The sequence below is a fragment of the Penicillium hispanicum genome (genome assembly GCF_028827665.1).
Source record: "Penicillium hispanicum strain IBT 35686 chromosome Unknown utg000001l_segment0_segment0, whole genome shotgun sequence".
In the NCBI taxonomy this organism is placed as follows: Eukaryota; Fungi; Ascomycota; class Eurotiomycetes; order Eurotiales; family Aspergillaceae; genus Penicillium; species Penicillium hispanicum.
Window position 1 is genome coordinate 3773297 of NW_026623193.1, and position 15790 is coordinate 3789086.

A 15790-nucleotide genomic window follows, 5' to 3' on the forward strand; every position below is an offset into this window, starting at 1 on the left:
AGTGTGAATAAAGAAACGCCTATCTGCTTCAGCGTGCTCTTGACAACTCGTGCTCAATAGTGTAGCACAAGGAAGACAACTAATATATGGACGAGTCTGTTGCTACATAATGGGAGGTTTTCAGTCTCGTTGCTAATTGGGGCTTCCTAAGCCATCCTGTCCCACTCCAGCGAGCTACAAGAGATGCCAGTCACTCCCAGCTTGTCCTGGGAGGGTACGTTGAGAGTGCGAATGGAAGCATAAGTATTTCCCTGGAACAAAACCACCCGGTCTTTGCACCCCTCCCAGGCTTCCCTACCACAGTTTGTTCTCATCTGTCTCTTGACTTTCTCAGAAACTGCTGGTGTCCGCCAATATGAGCAGCCATTCACCAGAACACGACATCTATCTCTTCGGTCGAGGTGAGGTAGAAACCGAACGGTACGTCAGTTTTACTCGGCACTTTTCTCTGTGCCCTCATGCGGAACATGCAGGCGTCCCGACTCTGGGATGTGTCTATTCGGATCGCGGCCGTTCTCACATGGGCATTGGGTCTCTTGCTAACAGCTGTTTGGGCTCCAGACTTAACAGACAACACCCTTTTTTTGTCGCCCTCTCAAACAACGAATTGATTCACCCCTCGATCCTTAAGGACAGCATTCACGCAGTTGCGGATATCGGTACTGGAACAGGGTAGGTTGGTTTGCATCTATCGTCCCTCCCCCAAGCTCACCAATCGAAGGTCTAATCTGTTCGTGAAGAGACTAATGAGCGCGCTAGCATTTGGCTCCAGGATGTCGCGAAAGCCCTGTCCGACACATCACCACTGTATCTCCATGGCTTCGATGTCTCGTCTGCCCAATATCCAGCTGGGCATGTCATCCCAGGCCTGGGGAAGGGAACAATACAGTTAAGTGTCCATGATACCTTACATCCATATCCATCAGAGCACTATGGTCGATACGATTTGGTGCATATTCGACTGTTGACGGCTGGCCTGCCCAAGGAAGACTATGCGACTGTCGTCAACAACGCATGGGACTTGCTAAGTAGGTCAACTGGGAAGAAGCCGAGCTGTGATTCTCATCCCGATTACCAGATACTGATCTTGCCTTGTATAGAACCCGGTGGTTATATCCAATGGGAGGAACTTGACACTACGGCCTTTTGCACCGATCAGACACCAGAGCTGCCTGCAATTACCAAGATGCGAGCCGTGGTTAGCGATGCAATGCAGAAGCTCGGTCTCTGTCCATTCGCGCCGCAGCGAGTCTACGACGAGATTTCTGCCGCTCGATTTCAGAACGTGTCTTGCCAGATCTACACGACAATTGGAAAAGAAAATTTACGCCCCGTTGCTCGGAAGTGGGTGGCTGCCGTGATGCGTGCTCTTGTTCCCCCGTCTATGGTTGCTCTGGGGGAGGCTACGGACGAGCAAGAAGCGAAGCGCAAGGTTGAAGTGCTAATTGCAGAGTTTGATAAACATTGCGAGCATGCTCTGCCATTGGTGAATTACAATGTCGTCGCTGGACAGAAATGCGACTGATCTGATGGGTTAGTCGTTTGATGATCGTTCAAACATGGGTTGCTTTTGCGGTTGTACATCCAAAAGATTTCCCCGTTTCAATCATTAGCCAATTAGAGAAAACTAGATGTACCGAGAGGACAGAGAGAAAAAGATATGCCAATAGACTAAAGATATTGATACTGTATACTGAAGGGGCTATCTTACAACTAGACTGCAGGACTAACCGCAAAGACCAAGAGACTTGGTCTTGGTCTTGGTCTTCAACTGTTAAGGCATGCCTGGCGCATGTTCTACCACTGAGCAAAATACAACTATACCCCTAGAGTGGATCCATAGTCCATGTCCGAGATAAATAGCAGACTCCCAGTTTACTGGAAGCTAGGTTACCGCATTCGGCCTCGACGCAGCCCGCTTGGTTGCTGAGATAAGCCCCGCGATGACGCAGAAGCCGTGGACCGATGGAACCGGGAAGCAACTGCAACTACAGCAGAACCAGCTTCAGCTTCCAACCTCTTCAAAATGGCTGCCACAATGACCCCAATGGCTTTCCGTGCTTTCAAAGCTGCTCCCCGGGCTGCGCCATGGGCCCGTCTCTCCGCCCAGCTGCCCCGGGCTCAACCAACCTTCCGCCGCTTCTTTGCCGCGCCCGCTCAGGAACAGCCGCGCCTGCGTCTAGGCGCAACCGGTATGCTCTAGATAAACCCCGCGTTTGTTTTGAGATGCTAATCCTTCTCTCTAGCCCCGAACTTCAAGGCGCTGACCACCAAGGGCGAAATTGACTTCCACGAGTTCATCGGCGACAGCTGGACCATCCTCTTCTCTCACCCGGCCGATTTCACCCCCGTCTGCACGACCGAGCTGGGCGCGTTTGCCAAGTTGAAGAATGAGTTCGAGAAGCGCGGGGTCAAGATGATTGGACTGGTTTGTTCTGTATTTCTCGGATGGAGTTTTCAGCGCTAATGGGTTATCTGTCTCTGCGATAGAGTGCCAACGACATCGGCTCCCACGGCGAGTGGATCAAGGACATCAACGAAGTTGCCTCGACGGACGTTCAGTTCCCCATCATCGCCGATGCAGACCGCAAAGTCGCTTTTCTGTACGACATGATCGACCAGCAGGATCTGGACAACATCGACCAGAAGGGCATTGCTTTCACCATCCGTTCCGTCTTCATTATCGACCCGAGCAAAAAGATTCGCTTGACGATGATGTACCCGGCCTCGACGGGCCGAAACTCCGCCGAGGTGCTCCGTGTCATCGACTCTCTGCAAACCGGCGACAAGAAGGGCGTCACGACCCCGATCGACTGGCAAGTGGGAGATGATGTCATCGTGCCTCCGTCGGTCTCGACCCCTGACGCGAAGAAGAAGTTTGGTGAGGTTCGGGAGGTGAAGCCTTATCTTCGCTACACCAAGTTCTAAGCGCTCAGATAGAGAGCGAGGGCCTGTGTACTTTTACTTCGACCGTTTCACCTCTTTGCATTCCAAGAGGCTCATCAGCTTCTAGTATTAGTACATCCCTGAGTGGTGTGGTGTCTTTCACTCTTGGTACAGCAACGGAATAGTGGGAAATATACCTAATTCTTCCTCTTTCACCTGTCAATTTCCCCGGCTCTCACACCCTGTCTGTGAGGACAACGCAACCCACATTCCGGTTTTCATGCCAGAAGGAGTATAGAACCGGGTGAACCTCGGCTACCTGATCGTGTCTCAGTGGTGTACTTTGCCATCGTTGCAACCCCTGACAAGACCTGATGGGGAAGTGATAGTCCGGGGCGCGGATCGTCGTTCATAGTTTCCAGCAACGACCACTCGAAGATGCGAGAACGCGCCGGGATCCCACTCGTGGCGGCGGGCGATCCTGCTCATCACTCATGCAAGCGAGCTCAGCCTAAAGCGCCGTGGACCTCGCGTCCATGTGCCTGGGCCATGCTCCGACGATCCATTCCGCCGAACAAGAATCGGCGTTGAAAAATGGCACGTGGACCAGCCCTGTCCCCCTCGCGATGCGATCGCTTCGATCACTATCTTAATCTTGATCTTGATCCCTTGGGAGAGCGACGTGCGACGTGACAATTCCAATCTAGTCCGATCAACACCATCGTGTCGTGCCCGCGAGTCGCACAAGGCGTGTGTCCAAATCCCGCTGCACGCCATGGCGCCCTGGACGCGCCTGGCGCTCATGCCATTGTTTTCTCATTATTTGATCGCATCTGCAGTACCACATGGGAACGAACAATCCGATGCCGCGAAACTCGATCAACGCGACGCCGCAGAAGACTATTCTTCTCCGCCATACTATCCCACCCCGCATGGCGGATGGGTGTCCGACTGGGCTGATGCTTACGAGAAAGCGTATCGGGTAGTCAGCAACATGACGCTCGCCGAAAAAGTAAACCTGACCACGGGCACCGGGTTCTTTATGGGACCCTGCTCTGGTCAGACCGGGAGCGCGCCGCGATTCGGGATCCCGAATATCTGTCTCCAGGACTCGCCTTTGGGAATTCGCAACACGGACCATAACACCGCATTCCCGCCCGGCATCACGGTTGGTGCGACCTTCAACAAGGACCTGATGCATAGTCGCGGCGTGGGGATTGGCCAGGAGGCACGAGGCAAAGGCATCAATGTTCAGCTAGGTCCAGTGGTTGCACCACTCGGGCGCAAGCCACGGGGAGGTCGTAATTGGGAGGGCTTCGGCGCAGACCCGACGCTGCAAGCCATTGGAGGCGCACAGACAATCAAGGGTATGCAGAGCACTGGCGCCATAGCCTCACTCAAGCACTTCATTGGGTACGAGCAAGAAATGTATCGGATGAGTAGCGTCATCACCAAGGGTTACTCTTCCAACATCGATGATCGCACTCTGCATGAGCTCTACCTATGGCCCTTTGCCGAGGGAGTGCGTGCAGGAGTTGGCTCGGTGATGGCGGCGTATAACGATGTATGTCCAGCTTCAATGTCTTTTGGTGCACTCTCTGACTCTTCTAGGTCAATTCATCTGCCTGCAGTCAAAATAGCAAGCTCCTCAACGATATTCTCAAAGATGAGCTGGGCTTTCAGGGTTTTGTCACGAGTGACTGGCTGGGTCATTATACTGGCGTGGGATCCGCGCTTGCAGGTCTCGACATGTCTATGCCAGGAGATGGGGCGGTTCCCCTCTTTGGTGACAGTTACTGGGCATCCGAGCTATCACGGTCTGTTCTTAATGGCAGTGTTCCACTTGATAGGCTCAATGATATGGTATGTCAGACGGCTGGTCCCACACACCCATTCATTCTAAAGAAGTTGTATAGGTGACTCGGATCGTGGCTACGTGGTACAAATTCGGCCAGGATAAGGACTATCCACTGCCCAACTTCTCTGCCAACACCCAAGATCGAACTGGGCTCATTTACCCAGGTGCTCTCTTTTCCCCGAGTGGTGTTGTTAACCAGTTCGTCAATGTCGAAGGCGATCATAACATCACCGCACGAGCAGTCGCACGCGAGGCCATCACGTTGCTCAAAAATGATGACAACATCCTCCCCCTCCGGCGCAATGACTCCCTGAAAGTCTTCGGCACGGATGCTGGTGCGAACCCTGACAGCTTGAACTCGTGCCTTGACCAGAGCTGTGATAAAGGCGTCCTAACTATGGGATGGGGCAGCGGAAGTGCACGACTCCCCTACCTTATCACTCCTCAAGAGGCCATCGCAAATATCTCCAAGAACGCCAAGTTTTACATCACGGACACATTCCCATCCGACGTAAAGACCACTTCCAAAGATATTGCGCTCGTCTTCATCAACTCTGACTCTGGTGAAAACTACCTCATCGTCGATGGCAATCCTGGTGATCGCACGGAAGCTGGCCTATATGCCTGGCATAATGGCGATGACTTGGTGAAGGATGCCGCGGAGAAGTTCTCGAAGGTCGTGGTTGTGGTTCATACCGTTGGTCCCATTTTGATGGAGAATTGGATCAACCTCCCGTCTGTTAAAGCAGTAGTCGTGGCACACCTTCCAGGCCAAGAAGCGGGTGACTCGCTGACTGACGTTCTGTTTGGTGCATACAGCCCAAGTGGCCATATGCCATACACTATCCCGCGCAGTGAATCTGACTACCCGGACAGCGTCAGCTTGATAAACCAGCCCTTCGGCCAGATCCAAGATACCTTTACCGAAGGGCTCTACGTGGATTACCGACATTTCCGCCAGGCCAACGTCACTCCACGCTACCCTTTTGGCCATGGCCTGTCTTATACTACATTCAACTTTTCCAATCCTACGCTGTCAGGAGTGACTGGACTTGGCAGTGCCTATCCTCCAGCACGGCCTTCCAAAGGACCTACACCAGTATACAATGATTCAATTCCCGATGCATCGGAAGTGGCATGGTCCTCGACCCACTTCACTCGTATATGGCGCTACTTATACCCCTATCTTGACGACCCCGAGTCAATCACAGCGTCTGACTCTTACCCCTACCCCGACGGTTACACGACAACACCAAAGCCCGAGCCACGCGCGGGCGGCGGAGAGGGTGGCAACCCCAGTCTCTTTGACACTGCCCTTTCCGTCCAGGTAAAGGTGACCAACACAGGCTCTCGGCGAGGCAAGGCTGTGGCACAGCTGTACGTCAGCCTGCCATCTAGTTTGGGACTTGATACGCCATCACTCCAACTCCGCCAGTTTGAGAAAACGAAGGAGCTAGCCCCGGGCCGGAGCGAGACCCTGACACTTAGCATTACCCGGAAGGATCTGAGTGTCTGGGACGTGACAGTCCAAGATTGGAAAGCACCCGTCAATGGCGAGGGCGTCAAGATCAAGGTTGGCCGAAGCGTTGCCGACCTTCCTGTCAGTTGCACTGTCGGAGAAGGGTGCTCCTCCAGCGAGTAAGCATCCACCACACTCTTTGTCTTTCACTTCATATTTCATTATTGCTTTCTTGTACATGTCTTATATTCCTGTGCACTCACCCCAATCCGGGCTCATACTTGTCGGTTCCTCCGAAGTTTTTTATTTACATGTCTTATATATCCTTAACTATTATTTGCATCGCAAATTCTTTCAAGTTCGTATAAGTTTTGGGCCGTCGGTCGACTACTGCCCCAGTTCAAAGCTCATGCGCATTCTCGGTCGCAGGCCTCTTCTCACGGTTGAGCCCAGTCGTCGTCTCCACATGCTCCTTATTCAGGCGCGTCTTCAAAATGAACCCAGAAAACAAAAGGCCCAGGCCAGACATGCACGTGTACAGAATCCACATGTTCTTCATGCTCCAGGCAAAAGCCTCTTTCACGGCGAGTAGCTGCACTGGGTTCGTGATATCCTTGATGTACTCGATATTTGCCGCCGCTGAGTCACCGGTCATCTTCTCAGCCAAACCCTCCGACATACCGGTCGCCAGGAGACTGGGCTTCATTTTGCCCATGCTGTTCTGGAAGACGACGCCGCCAATGACAATGGACGAGGCGGTGGCCATGTTACGGATGAATCCGAGAGTCGCTGTCGCTGTCGCCGTCTCGTCCTGTGAGACCATAGCCTGGATGGCGATGATTGGCGTCTCGAAGAGAAATCCAGCACCGAAGCCGCTGAGGATTTGGTAGCCGATGATCTTGGCTAGGGAAGAGGAGGCATTCAGCTGGATGTAGAGGCCGTTTCCGATTGTCAACAAGACCATGCCCAGCCAAATGAGCTCCAGGTAGCGACCTGTGCGGTGGATGATAACGCCCGTGATGATGCCGGAGAATCCTTCGGTTAGGGGGAGAGGCAGGGTCAAAATGCCCGAGCGCATGGGCGAGGCTCCTTTGGCGGACTGCAGATAGAGCGGGATGTAGTACTCTCCGCCGATGAAGACCTAGTGGCATGTTAGTTGGCTTTATATCTCCGTTTATCGGATTTTGAAGGGTCGCTCACGAAGCCGTGCGCAAACACAACCGCCAGCGCGGCGATATTGGAAACGCGAGCGAAGAGACTGAGTGGCATCAGGGGATACTTCGCCAGTCGCTTCTCACTGTAGACAAAAAGCAGAGAGCACAGCGACCCGAAGACAATCAAACAGATCACTTGCGGCGAGCTCCATGCGAACGTTTCGCCGCCAAAGTCCAGCCCCAGCAGCAGCATCAAAGTGAGGCCCAACACGGACAGACTGCCGAACCAGTCAATCGCACGTACACCCTCCATCATCCGAGTTTTGGGATTGTGCACATCCAAACAGAAGAACAGAAGGATGAACGCTGTTCCCGAGACGGGCAGGTTGATCCAGTAGCACCATCGCCACGACGCATACTGTGAAAACGCGCCGCCGAGGAGCGGACCAATACCGCCAGCAAGAGCCCACATAAACTCCATCACGCCGAGATAAAGGCTACGGTGTCTGTGAAAGAAATGTAAGTTGCTTCCTCGCAGAGACGCTGGAAAGATCCATACCGAACGCTGAACAGATCCGAGATGACGATGGTCACCAATTGCAACAGTCCACCGCCAGCAACGCCCTGCAGCGCGCGACCCGCGATCAACATCTGCATATTCACTGCGACCGCGCAGATGATCGAGCTGATAAAGAACCACGCCACCGCAATCAGCAGGATGAGCTTGCGGCCCCAGATATCCGAGAGCTTGGCCCAGATACAAGCGCCGGCGGCATTGGCGAGAAGATAAGCACCGCCGATCCAGGTATAACCCGCGGCCGAGTGCAGCTTGGCCGCAATCGTGGGGATGGCCGTCGCCATGATCGTCTGGTCAAGTGCCGCAACAAACATGGATAACTAGATCTGGTTTAGTTCTGGAGGGGCAACATGGCGACGGCGGGACTCTGGACTAACTTACCGAGAGGGCTATCATGATGGCGACGATGCGGAGCTGGCCTCGCCGATCCGGCTGAGATTCCAGCACCTCCATGTCCCCGGCCATGCTTGCGAAATCGCCCGTGCAAAGACAGAACTGCTGTGGTCGAGTGTCGTGGAGTCGCTGGAAAATCTTTTTCATATCAAAGTCCCCGCTTGGCTGACAAGTGGAGCCCGGCGCTCGCCGAGGCCTATCATCTGGCATCGATCTTCTTTCCATCATCCAGGAGAAATTGATACCATTGCGAACCATTGAGTCATCTGCATGGAAAGACAAATCCCTTGCACATCGTATACAGCAGGAAGGTTCAACCATTCTAGAACGTCTTTGATTCTGATATCGTTTCCGCTAGCTACTTCCCACGAGAAAATCAGCAAAGTGACTGACACTTCAATATAACCACATTCACCAGTGAGTCTAGGCTGGATGCCACCTTCGCATAGCGATCTACATGTAAGCAATCACCTTCTTGGGCCCAGTCGCAGGGGAGATTCTACCACTGACACATCGTCCGCGTTTCACGTAACTCATGAAATTCCTCCAGTATTACACTTTGTTAAATTTCCAACCTATAGCTGTCGCTCTACTTGCTGCCGCTACATTCTAGACATATCTACTGCATATTGAAGTTTACTAGATCACATCTCTTAAACTAGGCCATGCTCATCCTCGAGATGAACCCAACAAAGTGCGATTGAAATCAATTTAGAAACTTCACACAGCGTCTCTTTGTAGGACATTCCCTACAAAAGAAAAAGACCTATGATTGGAAGCCCAGTTGCAAAATAGACGACTAATCTCCCTAAAGTGACGGGGTGTCCGCATCTACACATATATGAACCTCCTGTAGCCATCAAGAGTGAACAACTTCGCTTGACATAGGCCGATCGGTGTAGTCAATTTCTAGCATTGAATACATGACCCGAGGGCTTTCGACCTAGGTTTGTAGATATTTAGTACACTAACCAAATATTTAGGCTCCGGGATACTTACATGGCATATTTCATCAATAATGAAGTAGCCTCGTCCGACCCTACGATCTTCAATGTAATCTCTAAAATTCTCGTCGCCTTCAGTCGCGATCTTCCACGGGATTCTACCCGTTCTCATCGCAACGTAGACTATAGCAGCAGCCCAGATGTCGACCGACCTCGGGTCGAACACTTTGTTGAGATACTGTTCTGGTGATATGTAAGGTCGTGAACCACGGCGTGTTCTTGTCATAAGTATATCGTCCTCCCAAGCCAGGCGGAAACATTCAGCAGACCCGAAATCCGAAATTTTGAGACGGCCCTTCGATGTTATAAGAAGATTCTCTGGTTTCCGGTCGCGATGAGCGATGCCGATTTGGAGTAGATCGAACGTACGAACAACGGTTTGATGTCGCAATGAAGAAGCAATGGAATATTCAATATCAATACGTCTCCAGAAAATCTTGATTGTATACAAGCAATCAATATTCGGGTACCACTGGTGGACTTTGTGTGATAAGAATATATCTGCAGAGGAACCGCGGCCGATAATATCGCAAACTTTACTATACTTCTGAGACATAACCGCTATATTTTCGTCCGTCGTGACTCCACTGCGTCTAATCGACCGCTGTCTTTCCAGCTCTACCGCAAGTGGCGAACAAGCTCTTCTAAAGCTTGTAATATATCTTCCAAAGCAGTTGCATATTGTATTGTTTGCAATCCTCTTTCTAAATAGCCCCTTTCCTGTTCACAGACTCTGGAAGTGGTAGTGCTTCCTATTATCGAATTTAATTTCTCTGTCTCTAGAGCCGCGCTTTCGGGGTTGCGTCTATTGAGGACGAAAAAATGCTCTTCTTACCTCCAACTTTCACCTCGGAACGGGTCAGGCTTTGATATATGAGCGCATTGGGGGGACTGTTACTTTCCGTTCGCCACACAACCTGGGGGCTTTCTCTGGTAGGCCTCAAGACCACAGATTCCAAAAGTATTGATCTCGAAAGCCTCGAAATCAGCGAAGACAGTAGAATTGAGACGTCATTTACATACCAGATGGCTTGGGTATGATCGGCGACGGCCGGATTCATTGGTTGTTGCCATATGACCCTGGAACATTCGTCAGTGCTGGGCCAAGGTCCCAAAGCCAAGGCTAATGCTGCAAACGGTCCATGGTTGGTCAAGTCCTAAATGTAGAGCGACTTCTAGCAAGCTTGCGACTGAAAGGACCCTCTGACCCCTGGACAAGAGCTCCTTTTCGTTCAACTCCCTGGCAAGTGATGACTGCATCTCAACAGACGAACGCATAAACGATTCCATTACCCACGATTCCATACCTACACTCCAGCTAACCATCCACTTGAGCACAATATTCGATGTCGGAAAACATGATACCGATCCCGACGCCACGTGATAATAACAGATCAGCGATCTATATAGACAAGATCGATTGATCTGAGGGACTAGGTATATTAAGGACACTCACACTCTTTGACGGGGGAGAAACACTTGCAGCAATCTTCATCATGTAACCTCAAGAGATCTCCGGGGTATATCAGTCAGTTATATCAAAAACTAATTGCCATACCGATGTCCCATGGGCGCATCCATGTCAAGTACAGCCATATCCTCCCAGCTCATATGTAATCTTTGCACAAAGCGTCTATACTGCACCATGCCCAGTAATTTCATGACCTGAGATAGGCAATGGAGTACGCTGCACTCCCCAATCCCCTCCTTTCAGCTCATGCGCGTAGAATCTAACTAGGAGACCAACGCTAACTGGACCAATGATGGTATTCAAAAGAATCGCCCAGACGCCAGTGTAGAATCCTTCATCACTCACATACGGAGTTTCGTTGTGTCCGATTTCGATTATCAGAAGGCCAATTTCACCGCGTGCTACCATGGCAGATCCTAAAACTGTTGCGGCCAGCCAGGTCCGTTTCCACGTCTTTCCCTTCTCCTGGCCGCTTTGTTCATCGCTCGGATTGCTGTCCCCGATTTTTCGTTGTCCCTGTGTTTTCTGCTCTTCGTGTGGCTCTTCTCTGTGAGATTTACCCCCCAAAGCGAGTTGCCATACGGGGACCCAAATGCCGACCACATACTAGATATCCTTTTTTAGCTCAATTGCTGAGACCACGATTTTTGGAGGGTGTCTGCATACCTTTGCAAACGTCATCAAGAGGGTGTAAACGATCCCTTTCCAAATGCGTTCCCCGGTCCATAACTCCAAGAACGGAATCGCGAATCCGATACTTGAGAAGAACAAAGGTTCCATCAAATACTGCTGGGGCCCTAATAGGTATTTCTCAAAGGTATGAATAAAAGTGGGGCTTTTATCTGCCTTGCGCTCGCCTTCCTCGCGGCTCAGGACAACAAATGGTCCATCGGGGTGCTTGCTCGGTATATATGTAAGAAACACACCCGCCAGGAAGGCACCAAATAAGACGGATGTACCAGTAAAGCCAGCGATAGCAATAAAAGCCGAAAGCACAAGAGTCATGAGGATGATGTTGGAGATATGGTCGAAGCGCGCAAAGCGATGTTCAACGAATTTTCGGAAAAATGGCGCAAAGACCCATTTCGTGATGATGGGCGTTACGACAGCCATGCCTATCGATGCCACTATGGGACGGCCAATGAGCCAGCCCAGGTTGGCACTATCGCCGCCTCCTGAAAGGTTGCCCAAATCGCCAATCACACTGTGTAGGTAGTTAGCCTTGGGTATAGACCAGACACCTTATCCCAGTTCACGTAACACACCTTAACATAACAAGTCCGATAACATCGTCAATAACAGCCGCGCTCACCAGGACTGACCCTACTCGAGTCTCGACGAGGTTAACCGAGTCGGACGTAGAGCTAATCACAGCAAAGGTGGTTCCTAAAATTTATCAGCAATTGAAACATAATCACGTCAATTCCAAGGAAGGATAGTTTACCGAGTGAGGTAGCGGAAAGAGATGCGCCGATTATGAATGTCTCAACCGCACCTAGTCCATGTTAGCTATTGACTGTAGGGATTGGGGCAAATAAAACCAACCATATCGGAAACCAAGGTAGAGCAAAAGGTATGAAAGGCTAATAGGAAATAAAACTCCAGTTGCAGCGCCGACCATACTCAAAGTGAAGTTCTGCTTGAGCAAGTCCACACGAGCGCCAAGACCGCCTAGAACGGATGACATCAGTGTCCAAGAAGCCAAGAAGCAAAGAAGTCAGGATGAAAATTTCCACTCACCTTCGAAAATGATCAAAATCAGACCGACATATCCAAGAGTAACAAAAGTCTCTTGCCAGTGATGTTCAAGGATATTGGCCAAGGGTACTCCGTAGATGATGCCGACGGCGATCTGACCTATAATTCCGGCCTGGATTGCCGTCGCGGAGACCCATCTTGCAAGGGAAAGGAAAAAGAAGAACGAAACAACAATGAGGATGTCGATAGCTGCAGTAATTTATCAGGGGGAAATGAGCAGAGATCGATCGGCACATTCGTACATACTTCCAGGTTCGTGGTATGGAAGGAAACCACCGGCCATGCTCGAGATTCGACTTTAACCTTGCAACTGGGACTGAAGAAGATCGAACAAAATGTACTGTAGAAGAATGGAGAATGGAGAATTGCCTCCACTGAACTAAGAGTGGTCACTCACAATCTTGGAACACTAGCGTAGGTAAGAGTGGATCGAAGAAGCCAATGAATTACCGGAACGAAAATTCGGCAATCCACTCAGCCTTCTCACCTTGTATTATATGGCAGTTACTCATGGAATTCACTAGTTCCAACGAACCAATTTAACACTGTACCAGAACTGCAAATTTGTGTAAAATTACCTACAGTGGTGTTTCAGATGTAAATCAAAGCGTGGTTGACACTTCGCCAGCGCCAAATCATAGTGGAAGAGATCTTTGGGACATTCTGTTAGGACTTAGGCGTGGTTCACCTAAGCCTAACGATGCGCGCTACTTATATCGGTCCCGGGCATGCTAGAACATAGAGTTCTAGCATATTTGGTCTTTTGGCCTGTTGGCTAAGTGCGCCCGGGCACTGAGTCGTAACACATTCAAACTTTTTAAGCATTCAGCGATAATTGAAATTATATTACACCACGCACTCTCGGGGATTTTCTATCGGACGCTAACACTAATCCAAATGTTAGGTTAGAAGTAGACACCCCTTTTCGAAGAACTGAATATAAATTTTATATGACTATAGTGAGACCTATCAACTGGTGCAATCAGCAAAACCATCTGATCCACAGACAACGCTTCGTCAGATCGAGATCGAGATCGAGCACGGGGGAGATCATCCGTCACAGAATCTGGGGATCGATCGGAAGGCCTAGTGGAAGCCGGCCAGAAATCAGGGCCAGGAAGGCTCATGCAGATTGACGTCATGCATTCTTCGAGTCATTGAATCCATCAGCTACTTTAGTTGTTAAGCACCTTGCTGTTGTCTTCCCATCATCTGGGGGTGACACAGTACGAGCGCTGAACGGGCTCTGGGAATCTCCTTTGGTCGGCCCAAAGACCATTGAACATGAAGTCGGGCGCAGCATCCACCACCGTAGTCCTATACTGGCACCGCACCGATCTGCGCCTTCACGATTCCCCAGCATTGCACGCGGCCCTCGCTTTGAAGCCCTCGATCTTCATTCCAGTGTGGACATGGGACCCTCACTACGTCTACCGGTCCAAAGTCGGGCCTAACCGCTGGCGATTCCTGCTCGAGTGCCAGCGCGATCTCTCCGCGGCCTACACGAAATTGAACCCCAAGCAGAAGCTGTGGGTCGTCCGTGAAGCACCCCAGACTGTCCTCCCAAAGCTCTGGAAGCAATGGGGAATCACGCACCTGGTCTTTGAGAAAGACACGGACGCGTATGCACGCGACCGCGACGAGGCAGTCGTGCGTCTGGCCCAAGAAGCCGGCATCGAGGTGATCGTCCGAATGGGCCGCACGCTATTTGATCCGGACGAGCTGGTTCGGCGGAACGGCGGCAAGCCCACGATGAGCATGTCGCAGGTCCAGAAGGCCGCGGAGAAGATCCACGGCGGGCAGCCGGACAGGCCATTGGAACGCCCCAGCAGCATCCCCGACCCCTGGGACGAGGAGAAGATGGCGAGCCTGGGCGGCGTCAAGCACGACGTCGCGGAGGCCACGCCGGATTTGAATTCGGACCACCGCACCACCACGGACAAACAGTATACGCAGATCATGGGCCCCGAGGGCGATTTCGGAGTCCCGACGCTGGAGCAGATTGGAATCCAGCCGGCGCAAGTGACGGGCCCGCATCGAGGCGGGGAGACAGTCGCCCTGGACATACTGGCCAGGTATATCGACGACGAGGAATACGTGGGCCGGTTCGAGAAGCCCAGTACGTCGCCCGCGGCCTTTGAGCCGCAGTCTACGACGCTGCTCTCGCCGCATTTGCACTTCGGCTCGTTGTCCGTGCGGAAGTTCTGGTGGGATGTGCAGGCAGTCCTGGACAGACGCAAGGAACGCAAGAAGCCGAATTCAACCATCCCGAGCAATCTGCCGGGCCAATTGCTCTTCCGCGACATGTACTTCGCGGCGCAGGCGGCCGTGGGCCATGCATTCTCGCAAACGTACGGTAACCAGGTGGTCAGGTTGATCGATTGGCATCTCCAGTCGAAGAATCTGGTGCACCGGTCAGAAGGCGAAACGGAGGACGACCGGGCGTATGAGGTGGACTCGCCGGAGGCAGAAGAATGGTTCCAACGCTGGCGCGAAGGACGGACGGGCTTCCCATGGATTGATGCGTTGATGCGACAGCTGCGCCAAGAGGGATGGATTCACCATCTTGGCCGGCATAGCGTGGCTTGCTTCCTAACTCGTGGTGGGTGCTATGTGAGCTGGGAGCGCGGCGCGGAGGTCTTTGAAGAACTACTCATCGATCGTGAGTCTCCATGGCCTCCTGAGAAACCTCCCCTCCCATTTCCACTAACAAGGGACGACAGATGAGACAGCCTGCAATGCTGGCAACTGGATGTGGCTCTCCTGCACGGCCTTCTTTGCCCAGTTCTATCGCTGTTACTCGCCCGTCGCCTTCGGGAAGAAATGGGATCCGCAAGGGGATTTCATTCGCAAGTACTGTCCCGAGCTCGCCAACTACGACAAGAAGTACATCTATGAGCCGTGGAAAGCACCGATTGCAGATCAGAAAAAGTGGGGATGCCGAGTGCAAGGCGACGGAAGCAGCGCGTCGACGTCAGAGGGCGAAGGCCAGATCTATCCAAAGCCCATGTTCGATTTTGATGAGCGGCGACAGATCTGCCTTGATGGCATGAAGAATGCATATGACGTCGGCCTACATGGAGACGACCAGCAGATAGTGGACGGGTCCTGGGAGGCTCTGTTTGAGGACCAAAAGCCCAAGAAGCGACAAAAGATGGGAAAGTAAAGAATCGAGGGGCCGAACCATATACGCACGGGGTTTTCGGACAAGCTGAAAGCATCCAACTGGA

The 15790-nt window shown here is 51.9% G+C and overlaps 6 protein-coding genes across 6 annotated transcripts; 4 read left to right on the forward strand and 2 right to left on the reverse strand.

Annotated features, from left to right (window-relative positions):
* Positions 1-355: 355 nt before the first annotated feature.
* N7459_001420 (putative LaeA-like methyltransferase) lies at positions 356-1525 on the forward strand (the record flags this gene model as incomplete). The annotated part of the gene is made up of 4 exons (XM_056940605.1): positions 356-420; positions 562-672; positions 760-1028; positions 1101-1525. 4 exons carry the CDS (start codon positions 356-358, stop codon positions 1523-1525), a joined length of 870 nt encoding a protein of 289 aa, XP_056804885.1.
* Positions 1526-2026: 501 nt separating this feature from the next.
* Positions 2027-2928, forward strand: N7459_001421 (peroxiredoxin; the record flags this gene model as incomplete). Its single annotated transcript, XM_056940606.1, has 3 exons — positions 2027-2192; positions 2247-2428; positions 2491-2928. The coding sequence occupies 3 exons, from the start codon at positions 2027-2029 to the stop codon at positions 2926-2928; spliced, it is 786 nt and encodes a 261-aa protein (XP_056804886.1).
* A 733-nt stretch (positions 2929-3661) lies between these two features.
* Positions 3662-6386, forward strand: N7459_001422 (beta-glucosidase; the record flags this gene model as incomplete). Its single annotated transcript, XM_056940607.1, has 3 exons — positions 3662-4450; positions 4498-4749; positions 4803-6386. The coding sequence occupies 3 exons, from the start codon at positions 3662-3664 to the stop codon at positions 6384-6386; spliced, it is 2625 nt and encodes an 874-aa protein (XP_056804887.1).
* A 217-nt stretch (positions 6387-6603) lies between these two features.
* N7459_001423 (MDR family MFS transporter) lies at positions 6604-8399 on the reverse strand (the record flags this gene model as incomplete). The annotated part of the gene is made up of 4 exons (XM_056940608.1): positions 6604-7344; positions 7404-7863; positions 7917-8254; positions 8316-8399. The coding sequence occupies 4 exons, from the start codon at positions 8397-8399 to the stop codon at positions 6604-6606; spliced, it is 1623 nt and encodes a 540-aa protein (XP_056804888.1).
* Positions 8400-10964: 2565 nt separating this feature from the next.
* On the reverse strand, positions 10965-12843 carry N7459_001424 (cation:proton antiporter; the record flags this gene model as incomplete). The annotated part of the gene is made up of 7 exons (XM_056940609.1): positions 10965-11408; positions 11469-12006; positions 12068-12188; positions 12247-12297; positions 12348-12473; positions 12543-12749; positions 12807-12843. 7 exons carry the CDS (start codon positions 12841-12843, stop codon positions 10965-10967), a joined length of 1524 nt encoding a protein of 507 aa, XP_056804889.1.
* A 1001-nt stretch (positions 12844-13844) lies between these two features.
* Positions 13845-15726, forward strand: N7459_001425 (DNA photolyase; the record flags this gene model as incomplete). The annotated part of the gene is made up of 2 exons (XM_056940610.1): positions 13845-15222; positions 15284-15726. 2 exons carry the CDS (start codon positions 13845-13847, stop codon positions 15724-15726), a joined length of 1821 nt encoding a protein of 606 aa, XP_056804890.1.
* Between the last annotated feature and the right edge of the window lie 64 nt (positions 15727-15790).